The sequence below is a fragment of the Abramis brama genome (genome assembly GCF_963993115.1).
Source record: "Abramis brama genome assembly, chromosome: 4".
NCBI classification, from domain to species: domain Eukaryota; kingdom Metazoa; phylum Chordata; class Actinopteri; order Cypriniformes; family Leuciscidae; genus Abramis; species Abramis brama.
This window is the reverse complement of record NC_139966.1, coordinates 36,790,368-36,805,672: the sequence shown is the minus strand read 5'-3', so window position 1 is coordinate 36,805,672 and position 15,305 is coordinate 36,790,368. Positions and strand designations below refer to the sequence as shown.

Below are 15,305 nucleotides of genomic sequence, written 5' to 3'. Positions count from 1 at the left end.
CACGTTTGCTTCAGAAAATGCTTTTTTTATCTTATGTTTAACACTAACGGTTAGGTTTAGGGTAGGGTTTAGTTTTGGAGCATGGAGCATTACACATTTTAGTGCCACTCACTAGACATTTCATTTCTGAACTGCCGTGATATGTACATTGTGAAATACACAACTGGTTGCCTGATTACCATTCATCTTTTTTTTGTATAAAACTGAATACTCTTTCAGCTCTGTTCAATGGACCTTTCATTTTGAAAGTGTTGTGTTCAAGAAACAAGGTAGAGTCATTTTCAGAAATGGTATGTTTCTTCTAATAAGCCTGGGTTTGAAGTTCGTGTGCCATCTCCAAGGTTTCAAGGTTGGATTGGTTACCCTTCGGCAAAATAAAAACAAAACTTTCTTTATTGACGGCATTCAATTTATCTTTGTATTCTGCCAAAATAAAATGTTTAGCAAGCAAAATACAAGGACAATCAGCCAATCAGTTGTCAGGATGTAATTATCCTATGGCTCCAGGCAACTATCTTTTCTACTACTTCTACTATTACTACTTCATTGGTCACCATGATTTTGCCAAGTAAGACCTGTTCCTGGGTCAACATATTTATCAATATTTAACACACACACACACACACACATATATATATATATATATATATATATATATATATATATATTACACATATAATATTTGTGTCTGAAATGTACTTCTAAACCTATCCCTACTTCTAACTTATCCCTAATATCAGAGGGAAAATTATATAACACTGGTGTTGTAGAGTGTAAGGCAAAACTTGACATAAACTGTAAACTTCTTCCTCAATTCTGATTGGTTGATTTGAATGTTGTTCCAGGATCAATAAAAATGCTGATTCAGGAACATGTTGTACTTGGTGAAATCAAGTTACTTTATGTGCCAACCAAACAACTGCCATTGAGAATAATGGGAATGCTTAAAGATTTACCCAAGGTATTTTTGACCTTTCAAAATGATGTGCAGAACATCCAAAAACCAACTAAAAACAAGTTTCTCTCATCTCTTGAGCTTGTATTTCCTTAAGGGTCCAGACTGATTATAGACCTGTATCATATCTTCCCTGCAGAGAAACTCAGTATGTAACATTTACAGAACATACTATTCATCCAATCACTCAGGATACGTTGTAGTACAAAAGCTGTCTCAACTTTCCACGTAAAGCTGTTTTTTGTTGTTTTACTTTCAGTTACTAGTGAGATAATTGGCCTTGTGTATGAGGAGATTAGTGGTGATTTAGTGTCAAGATGATAAAAATTCATGTCAAGGGATTTGATCAAGAATGACTGCTGATGGCTTCGGTTTATAGATCTTCTTCCGCCTGCTATTCAGCTGTCATTCACTTTCGAAAGCTCTCGCCAGAGGAATGCACTCGAGCTGAATGTACGATCAGGCCTGTTTTACTAAAGAACAAACCATCATGACCCACTCATTCATTATACTGTGGCGTAGTTCAGATTCTGTGAAGTTTTTGGCGCTTTTAGAGTACCAATGAATGACTGTACCCATGAGAGTCCATAGGCAAAGTTTCAGGAGGTTTTTTTTCTCCAGTTTAAAAATAATACTCTTTTTCAGTGTCAGCTTTCAAAAGTACTGGACATTTATCCATCTTTTTTTGCATTCTGCTAATGTCCCATTTCATTAGAAATGTGTAAGATTTAAAGGGATACTCCACTTTAAAATGAAAATTCTGTCATCATTTACTCACCCTCATGTTGTTTCAAACCTGTATGAATTTCTTTCTTCTGCTGAACAGAAAGGAAGATATTTAGAAGAATGTCAGTAACCAGACAGTTTCTGGTACCATTGACTTCCATAGTAGGAAAAAAATATATACTATGGAAGTCAATGGTACCAAAAACTGTCTGGTTACTGACATTCTTCTAAATATCTTCCTTTCTGTTCAGCAGAAGAAAGAAATTCATACAGGTTTGAAACAACATGAGGGTGAGTAAATGATGACAGAATTTTCATTTTAAAGTGGAGTATCCCTTTAAATTTTAACTCAAGTCCTAACACTGTGTTTGTGCTTCATATTGATTAACAGCCATGACAGTGAAGCCAAAACGTATAATTTCTGATCTTCTAACATCACCAAAATTAAGGGTTATTATAGTTATCTAAAACTAAAACCATAAAAATGTTGTTTCTTAATAAAATAAATGTTAATTGAAAATAAAATAAAGTATAAAAAGTACACTTATTTTAGTTCAGCTAGAATTAATTGAGTTTAAATTGATGTACTAAAATAACTAAAACTGAAATAACAATCAATAAAAACTGTATAAACAAAATAATAATAAAAAAATTACAAAAATTTAAAAATTGAAATTGAAATGGAAAATACAAAAATAAACTATAAAAAGTATGTAAACTTATCTATAAAAATATATCAGTGATTCTAAAATAATACTGCACCAAACATAAAGACGAAGACTTTCAAATGTTTCCCAAACACTCCCCCCATCTGCCATTGGTCAGACAGACAGAGAGTCCCGCCCCTACCAGTAGGTTTTTTTTGGTAACAGTTTACTTAAAGCCATTGTTTACAATGCATTATATAAGTATTTTAATGCATTAATTATGCCTTATAATGCACCTAAAAATGCTTCGGATGATCTCATGAATAATTGTAACCACAGTTATAATACATTATTACATGCATTACATAATTATAATATAATAATTATAATGCCTTAAAACACATTAAAACTTTGGTTACAGTTACAGAGAAATCATGCGTTATAATGGACATTTTGAATACCTTTATAATGCATTATACATAAAGGCTTTAAGTACAGTTTACCTTTTCTCTCTCTCTCTCTTTTCTTTTAGTTATAATACTCTGCACATTAAGATGTGATAAGTGAAATATATATATTTTTTTTAAAGCCATTTATTATAAAGTAGTAGATAGGCTTGGCCAAATTATTTTACATCAGTGCAGTTTCTACCCATTCCTTTGTGCCTTAACTTTTTAAAGATTTTTATCTTGGCATTCAGAATACATCACGGCTTTGTTGAGTTTCATATCACGGGTTTGGTCTACTCAGACTGCCATAAAGAGTTTTATTACGTGACATGAATGTCTTCAGTAACCTGTTCGGCGAGGAGAAGTGGACAGCACCTGAAATAAGAGACTGCTTTGTACCCGCACACTTTTTCCTTCTTAAAGGCGAGTTTGGTGGATTACGCACATAGCAGGGTGACAAAAGCGCACGTCATCTCACATCCAGCATTGATAAATGAGATGTGTTATTGAGACACATGGGTTTAAAAGTGGTCCCCATGTCCCGTAGGCCAGCCGACAACACCGTGCTATGTGTATGTCCTGAGGGTGTGTGAACCTGGGCCAGTTCCCTTGAATTATTCACAGCTCTAGGTTTACACAGCCAGAGGGCGGGTGAGGTAGTGCTGTTTGATAGCGAAGGAGATCAGTGTGACAAAGACACGACACTCACACACAGATGGGTTCTGCCATGACACCTGCGCCAGACACAAAAAAAGGGAGTTTGGATGTGTGTGTGTGAGAGGATAATAATGAGTGCATTTCCTTGGTATAGCAAAAATGAAAGCATCTCTCCCGCTAGACTTCCTGTATTATGAAAATGTCCCTCGTGGTCTTCATTGTCTCAGCATTGCATATAGAGTTTAAAGCACATAAAAAAAGCGTGAGTCATTATTGAACCGATTCTTTGAAATGATCAGTGCCGTCTGATATTTTTTCACTGAAAGTAAATCTTTACATATATCTTTATATCACATTCATATATTGTATATATTTTATAAACTAAATAAATAATGTAATTAGTGCTGGGCAATGATTAATCGCGATTAATCGCATCCAAAATAAAAGTTTGTGTTTACATACTATATGTGTGTGTACTGTGTATAATTATTTTGTATATATAAATACACACACATGCATGTATATATTTAAGAAAACTGTTATTTATATATAAAATATTTATATGTGTATATATAATATAAATTATATATATAATATATATAATATAAATTATATATATAATATATATATATATATATATATATATAGTATATACATTAAAATATTTTTTAAATAAATACATGTGTGTATTTTATATACAAAATAATTGTACACAGTACACACACATATAGTATGTAAACACAAACTTTTATTTTGGATGCGATTAATCGTGATTAATCGTTGCCCAGCACTAAATATAATGTATTTATTATTTAAACAGAGACACTCTTAAAATATTAAGATTCATAAAGCTCCCTGTGACACAAAGAATGTGTACGAAAGTATGACGGTATTTAGGAGAGTTAAAAAAACAGTAACATTGTAATAGTCACACTTTTGGTTCATTTTACATACATTGGAAATATTAAATATACAGTCCGGTCTTTCGAACCTCAACAGCTCAACATACTCACATTCACAGCTCTGAGAAAGTTGTCATACATGAATATATATCGTGAGTAATGTGAAGGTGTAATATGAATCTATCATCATTTTTTCATGTTGTTTTTGTATTTTGTGTGTAACCCAATCCGTTGATTGACATTTCGCTCTAATCCCTCATAAAGCAGTTGTGTTTGCCGCTTAACTGACAGGACAGTGGCAGCAGAGGCGGATTTATCTGAAAGCCAAGCAGTTTTACCTGAACCGCACAACCGTTACTGTCAAACCCAAGCTCAGTTTGGCCCTCTGGGGAAAACACAAGCCATTTAGAGCCGTTTACAGCCGTGTTGTCCTGTACTGACTTGTGTTAGCAGTCGAAACACTGAGATGTTTTGAAGGTAGACTCAGGGCACGTTCCCATATCTGTGATTAATTCTTACACTTGTGCTTGTAGTACACTGGATGGGCTGAACGCTACATGTCCAGAACAGATCATTTGAGAATGTGAAACTCTAGAATCCTGCTCAGAGCGGAAAACATTGATGTACCCTAAAGACTGTGTTTTTGATCCCTGTAAATGAGCTATCAAATGTACAATGTGCCCAAACTGTGCAAAACACCGAGCAAGTTTCTCTTAAAGTTGTGCCAGGCTCACATACTACACTTAATTATGTTTTTTATTAATATTGCTGATTGTTAGGAACAAAATCGGAACAAAAGTTCATTAACCTCATTCTGAAACGTTTTGTTGTTGAGAAGTGTTCTGTTACTTTTTATTTTATTTTATTATTATTATTATTATTATTATTATTATTTTTACAATAAAGCAGGTGATAAGTCCCCCACAGTATTATATGTAAGGAGGAGGGACCTGAGCCTATATCTATATACAAGAATATCATAGAGACTTGGGCGTGGACTTTTTTTTTTTTAGTTGGGCCAATAAACAGCAACCTAGAAACCACCCAAAACAACCCAGCAACCACCTAACAATGACATATAACTCACGTAGAACCAAGCAATTTCCCCCTTGAGTCCACTCAAAATGTAACAAAAGGTTTTTTTGCACCTATATCATAATTGAGTTTTTCATGATAATTTTCCACCCTCTATACCTTAGAATTGGACAGACTGTTTTTGCTACTATACCTTTAAGACTTTTATATGTAAATGACATTGGTTGTTTCTTATTATTTAAGTATTCTAAGTATTCTATTATTAATAAGTAGTATATTGTTATTAACAAACATAATAATAATGTTTTATTTATAGCATATAAGAATCTGTACGAATTATATATATATATATATATATATATATATATATATATATATATATATATATATATATATATATATGAAGAGTTCAGATGCAAAAGCCTCTAAGTGCCATCTGAAATTTTCTTCTAGAATGATCATTTTAATCAAGCTTGTATTCAATAGTTCAATAATTTCACTTAAATGGCAATGCAAATTACCTATTAATTGTCATTTAAGTGAAATTAATGAACTTAAATATACAAGCTTGATAAAAATGATCATTCTAGAAGAAAATTTCAGATGGCACTTAGAGGCTTTTGCATCTGAACTCTTCATATATATATATATATATATAAAACATGGACCAGAACAAGCAGAACATGAATAACAGAACAAATAGGGATGACAAGATCAAAGCAAAACAAAAATGGCTGTTTCCTGAAAAGATGTGCTATATGTTAATGAGCCATTTATGATGTCATAAACAACTTGTAGTTGTAGTTTCAGTATGATGTAGTTTCAGTATGGTCTGGGTGGACTGGAGAGAAAGCGTTGTGTTGTGAATATTAGAGTATGTCGACCTAGGACATCAAACTCAAAATTTCCAAACGAGCACGAAAATCCTGTTTTCCATGCAAGCTCTTTTTAAAGCAGTTCTTCATACTCCACCCTATAGTCTGTTAGGGTGAAATAAGCATGCCTCTCTCTCTGACCTCATCCTCTGTCAGGAGCTGTTGGGATCAAGTGTGTTGCCATGGCTCCAGCAAACCCTCCGTCCCTAGAGATCCGTGTGTAGAGGTGACGGGAGTTTTCAACACTCCTGAGAGAAAACCGAAGCTGGAGGCCTCTTTTAAAGGAATAGTTCACGCAAAAATTCAAAATATATACATTCACTTACCCTTGTTGTGTTCTTTCTCCATGCAGTTACGATGGGGACTGAAGCTTTTGCAAAAGCCCCATTAATGAGATCTATAGTACAACTTTATGACTGCATTCCAAATCTTTTAAGGCTAAACAAAGTAAAAGTTTTAACCAGAAGTTTTAAGAAGTCATATAAATGTATCCACACCAAAGCACCCGTGAAAAAAAAAAAAAAACTTTTCAGAATTCGCAGTGTATAGTATGTGTACAGTGCAACAGCAAAGAGTTTGTTTACATTTTAGAAAAGTCAAGTTGCGATACCGAACAGGACCACATGTTTGCGCATCAATATAATGCCTGTGTTTTTGTTGTTGTTGTTGTTTTACAGTATTTGTTTAGCGCTGTTTGAATTAATTTTCCTTTACTGGATCATTGGACTGAAAACTTCCCTGGAGTAAAGTGGCTTAAAAAGATCTGATCGCAAACAGAAAAGCGGAATCGGTTAAAGGGTTTGATTAGACATTACCAGGCTTACAGATGCTTGCACCATTGTAGATGCTCTCGACTTCTAAGATCATCTAACTGTGTGATGTGAATTAATGACGCAATTTCACGTGCTGCAGTAATTTATTTGTGTTCAATTATTTTTACGCGTTAAGATTTTTGAACCAATCACGTGCATTAACGTGTTAACGTTGACAGCAGTAGAAAAACACCCCAATATTCAATGTTTCGAACAATGCACTGTACATCGCAGCCTCGTTTTCATTCACATCAAATAAAAATGGCGCCTAATAAAATTGATTAAATACTTAAATATTGAATATGTGATTACATAAGGAAAATTTATGATTTGATGACTGTTCAAATACAGTATTTGAATTGTTGTGGCACCAATTCAGACCTGTGAGAAACCCTCATTTCTCCAACATCTGGGCTGATGTACCAACTTTCTCATGAAACCAGATCCCGCATCCGCTGTGCTGAATAGAATCACCTGCATTAATCCATCTCACTGCCATATCACATAGGGGAGAGGTGTGGGTGAACAGTAATGAAAAAATCACCACAAAAAAACAAAAAACAAAAAAAAAACACAAACAGTGTTTTAATGTGCAGATGGATGTTGAGGAAGCAGCCTGAGGTGGAAACCTCACACAAGTAGACACCTGCCTGTGTCAGAAGCCAGGGGACACATGGTATGCAGCCAGACGCTGAGATCCAGGATGATTGAGATACTGAGAGTTAATAGCGAAACACTGGTAGCTAATATTTTTGTTGAACAGTTGATAGTAATCTGTGGACCTCCAGTCTTCATAAAAACAGAGTGGCGGTACCCGCCCAAACAGTAATCTTATCTGCGCCTGAGGTGCATGTTCTGAACCCCGCTTGTTTTCTGTTCTGCCAGTACCGTGTGGCACGTAGCCAAAACCACCAGAGATCTGGAACTGCCCCCAACAAACCCTCTGCTGGTGCGGTGACTGCCTCACCAGAGCGATTTATAGAGCTCTGCTGTTTTCACAGAGAAAGAACAGAGGAAAAGTCGATTAGCAAGTTCAAAGCGGGATTAGCGATATTTAGGCTAATAGGTTTTAGCCATCAAAAGTTGTACGTCAGCCGTTTGAATTCCACGGTTTTGTTGGAAAGTTTTCAAGTTTCTTTTTTTGTTGCAAATTGGACATTTTCATGTACTTTTCATACATTTCAGAAAGTCTGTGTTTGATAATTGTTGTTAACAGGTGTGGGAAGTAGCTAAACTTAGGGGGATTCTGGGTAATGGCGACTTGTCTCAACACAGAAGTCTTTGTTTAGGTCTGTCGGTCATTTTACACGACGCAATAGAGCAAACGAGGCTAATCTGACTCGAATTGCACCCGGACACACGAGGGTTTAACAGTCATACAAACCCTTAGGAAAGAAACAGATGTAAGATCTACCTCAACTCTTTATCTGAGATAGCAATTAGTTTTAAGGAGAGCAAATGGAGATTTTGCTGAAGTCTCTTGCTTCTCAGACTTTTCTCTTTAGAAATAAAAGGGGCCGTTTACACTACATCGTTTTCAATTAAAAACGGAAAACTCTTTTTGCGTTTTGGAAATTCATTTACACAACAACAGCGTTTTGAGGGCCTGAAAACGCAAACTTTTATAAACGGGTTTTAAAGTGCAAGTTTTTGATGTAACTCCTCCATGTAAACTACAAAAATGTGAATTTGTGAAAACGGTGACATAGTGTTTTATTGCAAAGTGACATCGCCAACTACTGGTTTGGCATGAATAATACAGCGTTTTTAGTCTTTTTCGCGTATCTTTGTGAACAAGGATCATTTTGACTACACTGTCGTCTGTATGCGAAAAGCGCGAAGGAAAAACTTTTATGTTTTTAGTGTATCGTTGTCGTGTAAACGTACCCTTAAACTGTGCTCAGATGTGTCAAGATGTAAAAGTCTACAATCAAAAGTCTTAAAATGATATTAAATGACACAGACTGAGACCTCCATAAAGTCTCCTGAGCTTTAAGCATATGAGCAACAAATTTCTTTCTGAAATACTAAGCTAGTCAGCATAAATCACAATTTGTCACCTATTTTAGCTTCGTAATATGTCACATTTCTGAGATAAAGAAGAAAAAGGGTTGGAATCATTTGGATTGGACTGGATTATAAAAAATGGGTGTAACTGTCCAGAATAGAGCCTGCCAAAACAAGGTCTAAGTATTTGGCTATTGGTTAACATTATCCAATAGCCTGCATGACCTCGATGATGTCAGCAGAAAAGGAAAGTTGTTTCAGTGGAAGATGAAGTCAATTACATTTTGATGAAACATTACAAACACTTGTTTTTGGAATGAGATGCCCCAATTAATCATTCACAATAACCCCAGGATTGTGTATTTAGAAAGAAAATAGTTTTAAAGTCATGGTCAAGGTCACTCTGCTAATATAACAATACATTCAGTCTCATTCAACAACTCATGAACCGTGTCTTATCTCTGGTGCCTGTGATTTTTCGGATGGCAGCTTTCTAAAAAACAGTGGTTTCCTGCAGCGTTTGGAAATGTGGAGTGTTGTTATACTACTCCACTGATTAAGAGGTCAGATAAATGAGTTGGTAAAATCAAACAGCATGAAGCTCAACTCTTAAATCAAAGGCAACAGGGAGAACATACTTAAACTGGTCTGTTGTTGACCGTGTTGTGCTGTACGGTACAAGGCACACAGTTATTGTGCTCCATGTCAGGTGGTACAAGTTTTTTTATACAAGCCTCCTTACTCAATGAGTCTCATTTGTGAAAGTCATTCTTTCAGTTCAATCCAATGCCACAGTTTATATAAGAATGGTTGCATGAAAATATACATATAAATCTACATGTTAAATCCTAATGGAATTCTTAATTATGTTTATTAATTTGTTAAATGCAAACCTTAAATATTTAGACGTAAAAATACAATTCAAAAATACATTCCATATAAGTATAAAGTGAGTGTATTCAAGTGGTTCTAGATTATGAGCCAGATATGTGTTGAAAGCACCCAGCATGACCAGAGATATCCATCTGAATAATACCTCACACCCTCATATCCTGCTGGAAACAGGCCAGATGAATGCACCAAAATACACCTAAAGAGTGTGTTTCCTTTGGTTTGGGCTTTGAGTTGAAAGACAGACTCCTTTTTTAAAGATCTTTGAAGCTGCTTTTGTCTACTGGTCCCCTCATGGGGTTTTTGTCCTTTAAGAATTCCCATTCTGTTCACACTTCATTTCCATGAGAAACTGATGAAATGTGCACATGGCTAGACGGGTAAGCAGACAGATAGAGAAAACTAAGAAATAAATGTATAATTTGAGGTGTTTTCAACTGTGGGCACTTTTGGCCTTTGCGTTTTTATAATATCCATATGGCGTTTGACCTTCATGTAGTAAAATAAAAAGTTGTAATTAACGCCTGAGATTTTACAGTGTCAGTAGTTATTCATACAAAGTTCTGTATTGAAACTCTAGATGGCGCAGGCGCAGGGTCATTAACTCAATTACATCATCTCTATAGGGCACAACTGATTGGTTCCTGCTGTATCATGAGCCAATGAGCTCACTTCTTAACCTTCAAATACTTGGTCAGAATTTGCTGTAGCAGTTTCAGAAACCCTCCTCCTTCCCCAGCTCCACCTGTATAGATCTGCTAAGCGTAATTCACGTACACTATATTGTACAGCAGCAGCATGTCTTACTTGTTCACAGCAGTGTATCGTATATGTATTAATAGTAGCAAGTTCCATACTTGCTCTGCAGCAACAGCAATAACAGCAGTGTAACAGATCTATTCCACCAAGACCAAACATATCAACATTGTCATATACATTACCATGCCAAACCCTCTGAGAGTTATCATGACAGATATAGCAACAGGAAGGCAATAGACTCAAATTGAGCCATGTTTAGTCGGCACCTAATGGAAAGTGTGAGTGTTTTTGCAGTAGGAAAGAGACATTTCTCTAGGAGTGGCAGTGATAGTTTAGATAAAACTGCTGTGCAGTGGAAAGTGTGCCATGCTGGGAGTGACCGCTTACACACAACACAACCTTTTCTTTCCGACTGTCACTTTCTTGCTGTGCTTTACACCATCAGACAGGTGGCCCACATACAGTATGATCTAGGTGCTTTGAGCCAACACATGCCATGTAGATATATCTCCTGTAAACAGCTTTGATCCGTGAGCGCATACATTCATGCATGTGCGCACAGGATTCTGTGAACATCCAGAATCATATTAACATCAGGAACATACTTCTGAAATGAGATTTAGCACACATATTTCAGGCCATAAACATAAAACTATATCTTGAATGAGTCCAAGATTTTATTCAACTGCTATGTATCCTTGTGAAAAAGAAGTACACTTTAGCAAGAGCACTTATTTTTGAAATAATATACTTTAAGTGTGACCTTAATGCAATGTTCTTGGACACTTAACTGCAAAATGAAACTGTTTTATGTACTCAATTATATGTACTCAATTTTAGAGTGCTTTTTTGATCCACTAAAGCAGGGATAGGCAACTCCGGTCCTGGAGGGCCACTGTCCTGCAGAGTTTAGCTTCAGCCCTGATAAAAACTCACCTGCCTGTATCTATCTAGTAATCCTGAAAACACTGATTGCCTTGTTCAGGTGTGTTTAATTAGGGTTGGAGCTAAACTCTGCAGGACAGTGGCCCTCCAGGACCGGAGTTGCCTATCCCTGCACTAAAGCAAGACTTAAGTGCATTTTTATATGCAATTTCATAATTGCATTTATTGTCTTTGAAATTATGGCTAAAGTGTACTGCCAAAAAATATGGAGAAATATGTATGGTAAACTTAAATATACCTTAATGTTATTTCTGTTGAAACTTCTATGCCGTGTATTAAAATATATTTGTAACTGCACATTTGTAATGATGAAATTACAATTTTGTACATTTAAAATATATTTACTTAATATCGTAACATTGAATAACACAGTTAAATTTAAAATCAAGTGCTTTAAATGTTCATACATATTTTTATGTATGTTAGTCAACACATACAAATAAGTGTTGTTCTTTAAGGCTTGACAAAAGATTATTAAAAAGTAATTATTTTAAATGTACCTTAAATTAAACTTGTTTGCAAATTACACTTTTTAAACGTACTTAAATGTGTTAACAACTTAAGTATTCATTACTTCAATGAGCTCATTGTTTCTGCATTAAATTATTACATTGTTTAAATGAATACCTTTTTCGCTAACTGTGATTTTGTATATGCACATTTCTGAAATACGTAACTTAGTTACCTCTGATAACAGATCACTCTAAATTGTAATGTAGACTCATGCATTTTCTGTAAAGCTGCTTTGAAATTATGTGTATTGTGAAAAGCGCTATACAAATAAATGTGAATTGAATTGAATTGAACTGAATTGTTAAGAAATATTTGTTAAAGTGTACTCTTAAGTACATAAATACATTTTAGTGGCCTTTTATTTCATTATTATTATATTATCTGCTTTTACAGTTTTTAAAAAACAAATATGTAATTTTGTAAATTTGAAGAAAACATTAAATGAAATTAAGCACACTTTTTTCACAAGGGTTGTAAAACGTGTATAACAAAATGTTGCTAGTTTTGCAAGTACAAACAACACTCTTTAAAAACTGTAAAAATCTAGTTTCAAATTGTGCTTATGAATCTGTTCTCATCATGTTTATGATTATTCCTTTAACTTTTTTTCAATTTCGTCTCTTTTCAGCCTAAGATAAGTCATTTGGGGTTGCCTCAAGGGCCGTCGGGTGAGAAGGTGGCAGTAGTCGCTGTGGACGACTGTGACATCGCCATGGCCGTGCGGTTCGGCAGTCAGATTGCCAACTACTCCTGTGCTGCCCAGGGCACTCAGACCGGACAGAAGAAGTGAGTTTATCCATCTCTCTGTAAACCGAGCAAGAAAGTTGTTCTCATCATTCTCTTGAAAATTAGTCATAATTGTCGATAATTACACTTTTGTGTTCTCTCTCACACCCCTGCACAGTCCTCCAGGACACATGTCCACATATCTTGCTTTTGTTAAAAGATCTTTTCATGCTTTTAGGTGGCAATTGCAGCGTCAGATATTATTTCATGCTGGAACAAGGCTGTGCATTAAAACACATCAAAGAAAGAACAACAACAGATAAATGTGAAGGTTTAACCTGTCGCTCTAGTCTTATAAGCACTGACCTGTTTTATATGGCATGGCAACATTCTACAGCGATTGACAAGTTTGGCTAGGGAAGGTCACGCCCCCTTTCACCTGTCTGGCTTCTCTCTTATAAAGCTTTGCATGTGCTACGCTGATCATGAAATACATGGTCTGTATGCACACAGTAGCCTTTCAAAGTATACTCCATTTGACAGCGTGTACAAACACAAGCAACCAACACATTTGCAAAAATGCCTTTGGGCCCTATTTTAAGGATCTAAACGCATGGTATAAAGTGCACTTAGGGCGTGTCCGAATCCACTTTTGCTAGTTTAACGAGGGGAAAAATGGTCGGCGCTCCCGGCGCATGGTCTAAAAGGGTTGTCCCTATTCTCTTAATGAGTAATGGGTGTGTTTTGGGCGTAACGTGCAATAAACCAATGGGAGTCTCATCTCCCATTCTCTTTAAAATCCAGTTGCACTCGGATTCATTATTTGCATGGTGGAATTTGCAAGCAATCCAGAGAGGAAACGGATCTGCTCGTGCGCAAGGTTAAAGCGCGCAAGCAGACCATCTTTATGTACACAATAATAATCTTTTACATTGTAATCCTTTTATTTTTAATATTTGGCACGTTTGTTTGCTTTGTTTCTCTAGTAGATTGTTGTTTTGTCTCTTCCGATTTGTTATCGTCTGTGAAACCATCTGGGCTAGTGTTGCCACCTTGTGGACCAACTAATTGGTGCAAAGTTGCGCAGTTAGAAAAAACTCTGCATACTATTCTGATGATGAAATTTATGGTATAAACGTAGACAGTATAAGGCAGGGTAGCTTACTAGATTGTGAAACAGAGCTATTGATGCCATTGACTTGTTAGAGAGTTTGGTGGGACATTTCAAAGTTTTGTCTTCTCTCTTCAGGTCTTTGGATCTCACTGGGCCTCTTCTGCTTGGCGGGGTGCCCAACCTTCCAGAAGATTTCCCCATACGGAACCGGGACTTTGTGGGCTGCATGAGGAACCTAACGATCGACAGTAAACCCATAGACATGGCCAGTTACATCGCCAACAATGGCACCAATGAAGGTCTGACATGAATCACCGCATATTTCGAAACTATAGTTTCGCAAACTTGTTCTTGTATTATTTTGTACCTCATTCAAACGAATACCGATATATTTATTGTTCTGTCAGGCTGTCCAGCGAAGAAGGACTTCTGCTCTGAGGGTTTGTGTCAGCACGGCGGTCAGTGTGAAAATAGGTGGAACACGTACTTTTGTGACTGTCCTGAAGGCCGGGGCGGCAAGAACTGCGATCAGGGTAGGTGGGCCTATTTGGTAGCGTGCCAGTGCACGTGAATGCGCATGCATACATGCGTAGAGTATGTGTTTGTTATTCTGAACTAGGCGTTGATTGCTTGTGAACTTTAAGGAAGCAGGCAGTGGCGTTAATGCGGCAGTGTTTCCTGAAAGGGAAATGTCTCCGCCGATAAGCATCAGTCAGGATCTGCTCCACTCTCCTTTTCTGCCCCATATCAACCTTACGGATACACACTCCACATACTCTGAACAATATGCGAATTGCCAGTGCATTTCCCATAATGCCTCTACTCTGCACAATATGTGCCAACAATATCAAAGCTTTGGTTCTACAACCTGTTGTTGTGGCCTTGTGGGTCAAACCAAACAAAAAAATGTAATTTCGGTTCAGAGTTTTACTAAAAGATAAACCCTCAGATGGTTAATTGTTTTGTTGCTTTAGCTTTGTTCCAAAACCTAGTGGGCCACCTGCTGTCAGCTACCTTTTAAGGCAGCCAAACCAAAACACTCTACTTAGGCAGCCATTCCACACCCCTCACAAATAGCGCTCATATAAAAAGTTTGATGTTAGCATGTTGCTAAGCTAATGCCTTGAAACTCTAATAAGATTAGAAAAGACAAAACACACATATGTTGGGAAAAAGTTGATTTTTTAATTATATTTAATTATTTTTTATTGATACTTCTCGCTAATTGATGAAAAATAAGGACATTTATAATCAGTTGATTTGTGCTAACATGATGCTTAGGTAACAATTCA

The 15,305-nt window shown here is 36.1% G+C and overlaps 1 protein-coding gene across 10 annotated transcripts in view; it reads left to right on the top strand.

Moving 5' to 3' along the window:
• Window positions 1-15,305, top strand: part of celsr1a (cadherin EGF LAG seven-pass G-type receptor 1a) — a 91,687-nt gene that overhangs the window by 50,233 nt on the left and 26,149 nt on the right. For all 10 annotated transcript variants that reach the window (XM_084111840.1, XM_084111848.1, XM_084111847.1 and 7 more), the window contains 3 exons: window positions 12,802-12,959; window positions 14,149-14,312; window positions 14,421-14,546. In XM_084111840.1, the coding sequence (XP_083967966.1) occupies window positions 12,802-12,959; window positions 14,149-14,312; window positions 14,421-14,546 (448 nt within the window). The remainder of the gene's footprint in view (window positions 1-12,801; window positions 12,960-14,148; window positions 14,313-14,420; window positions 14,547-15,305) is intronic.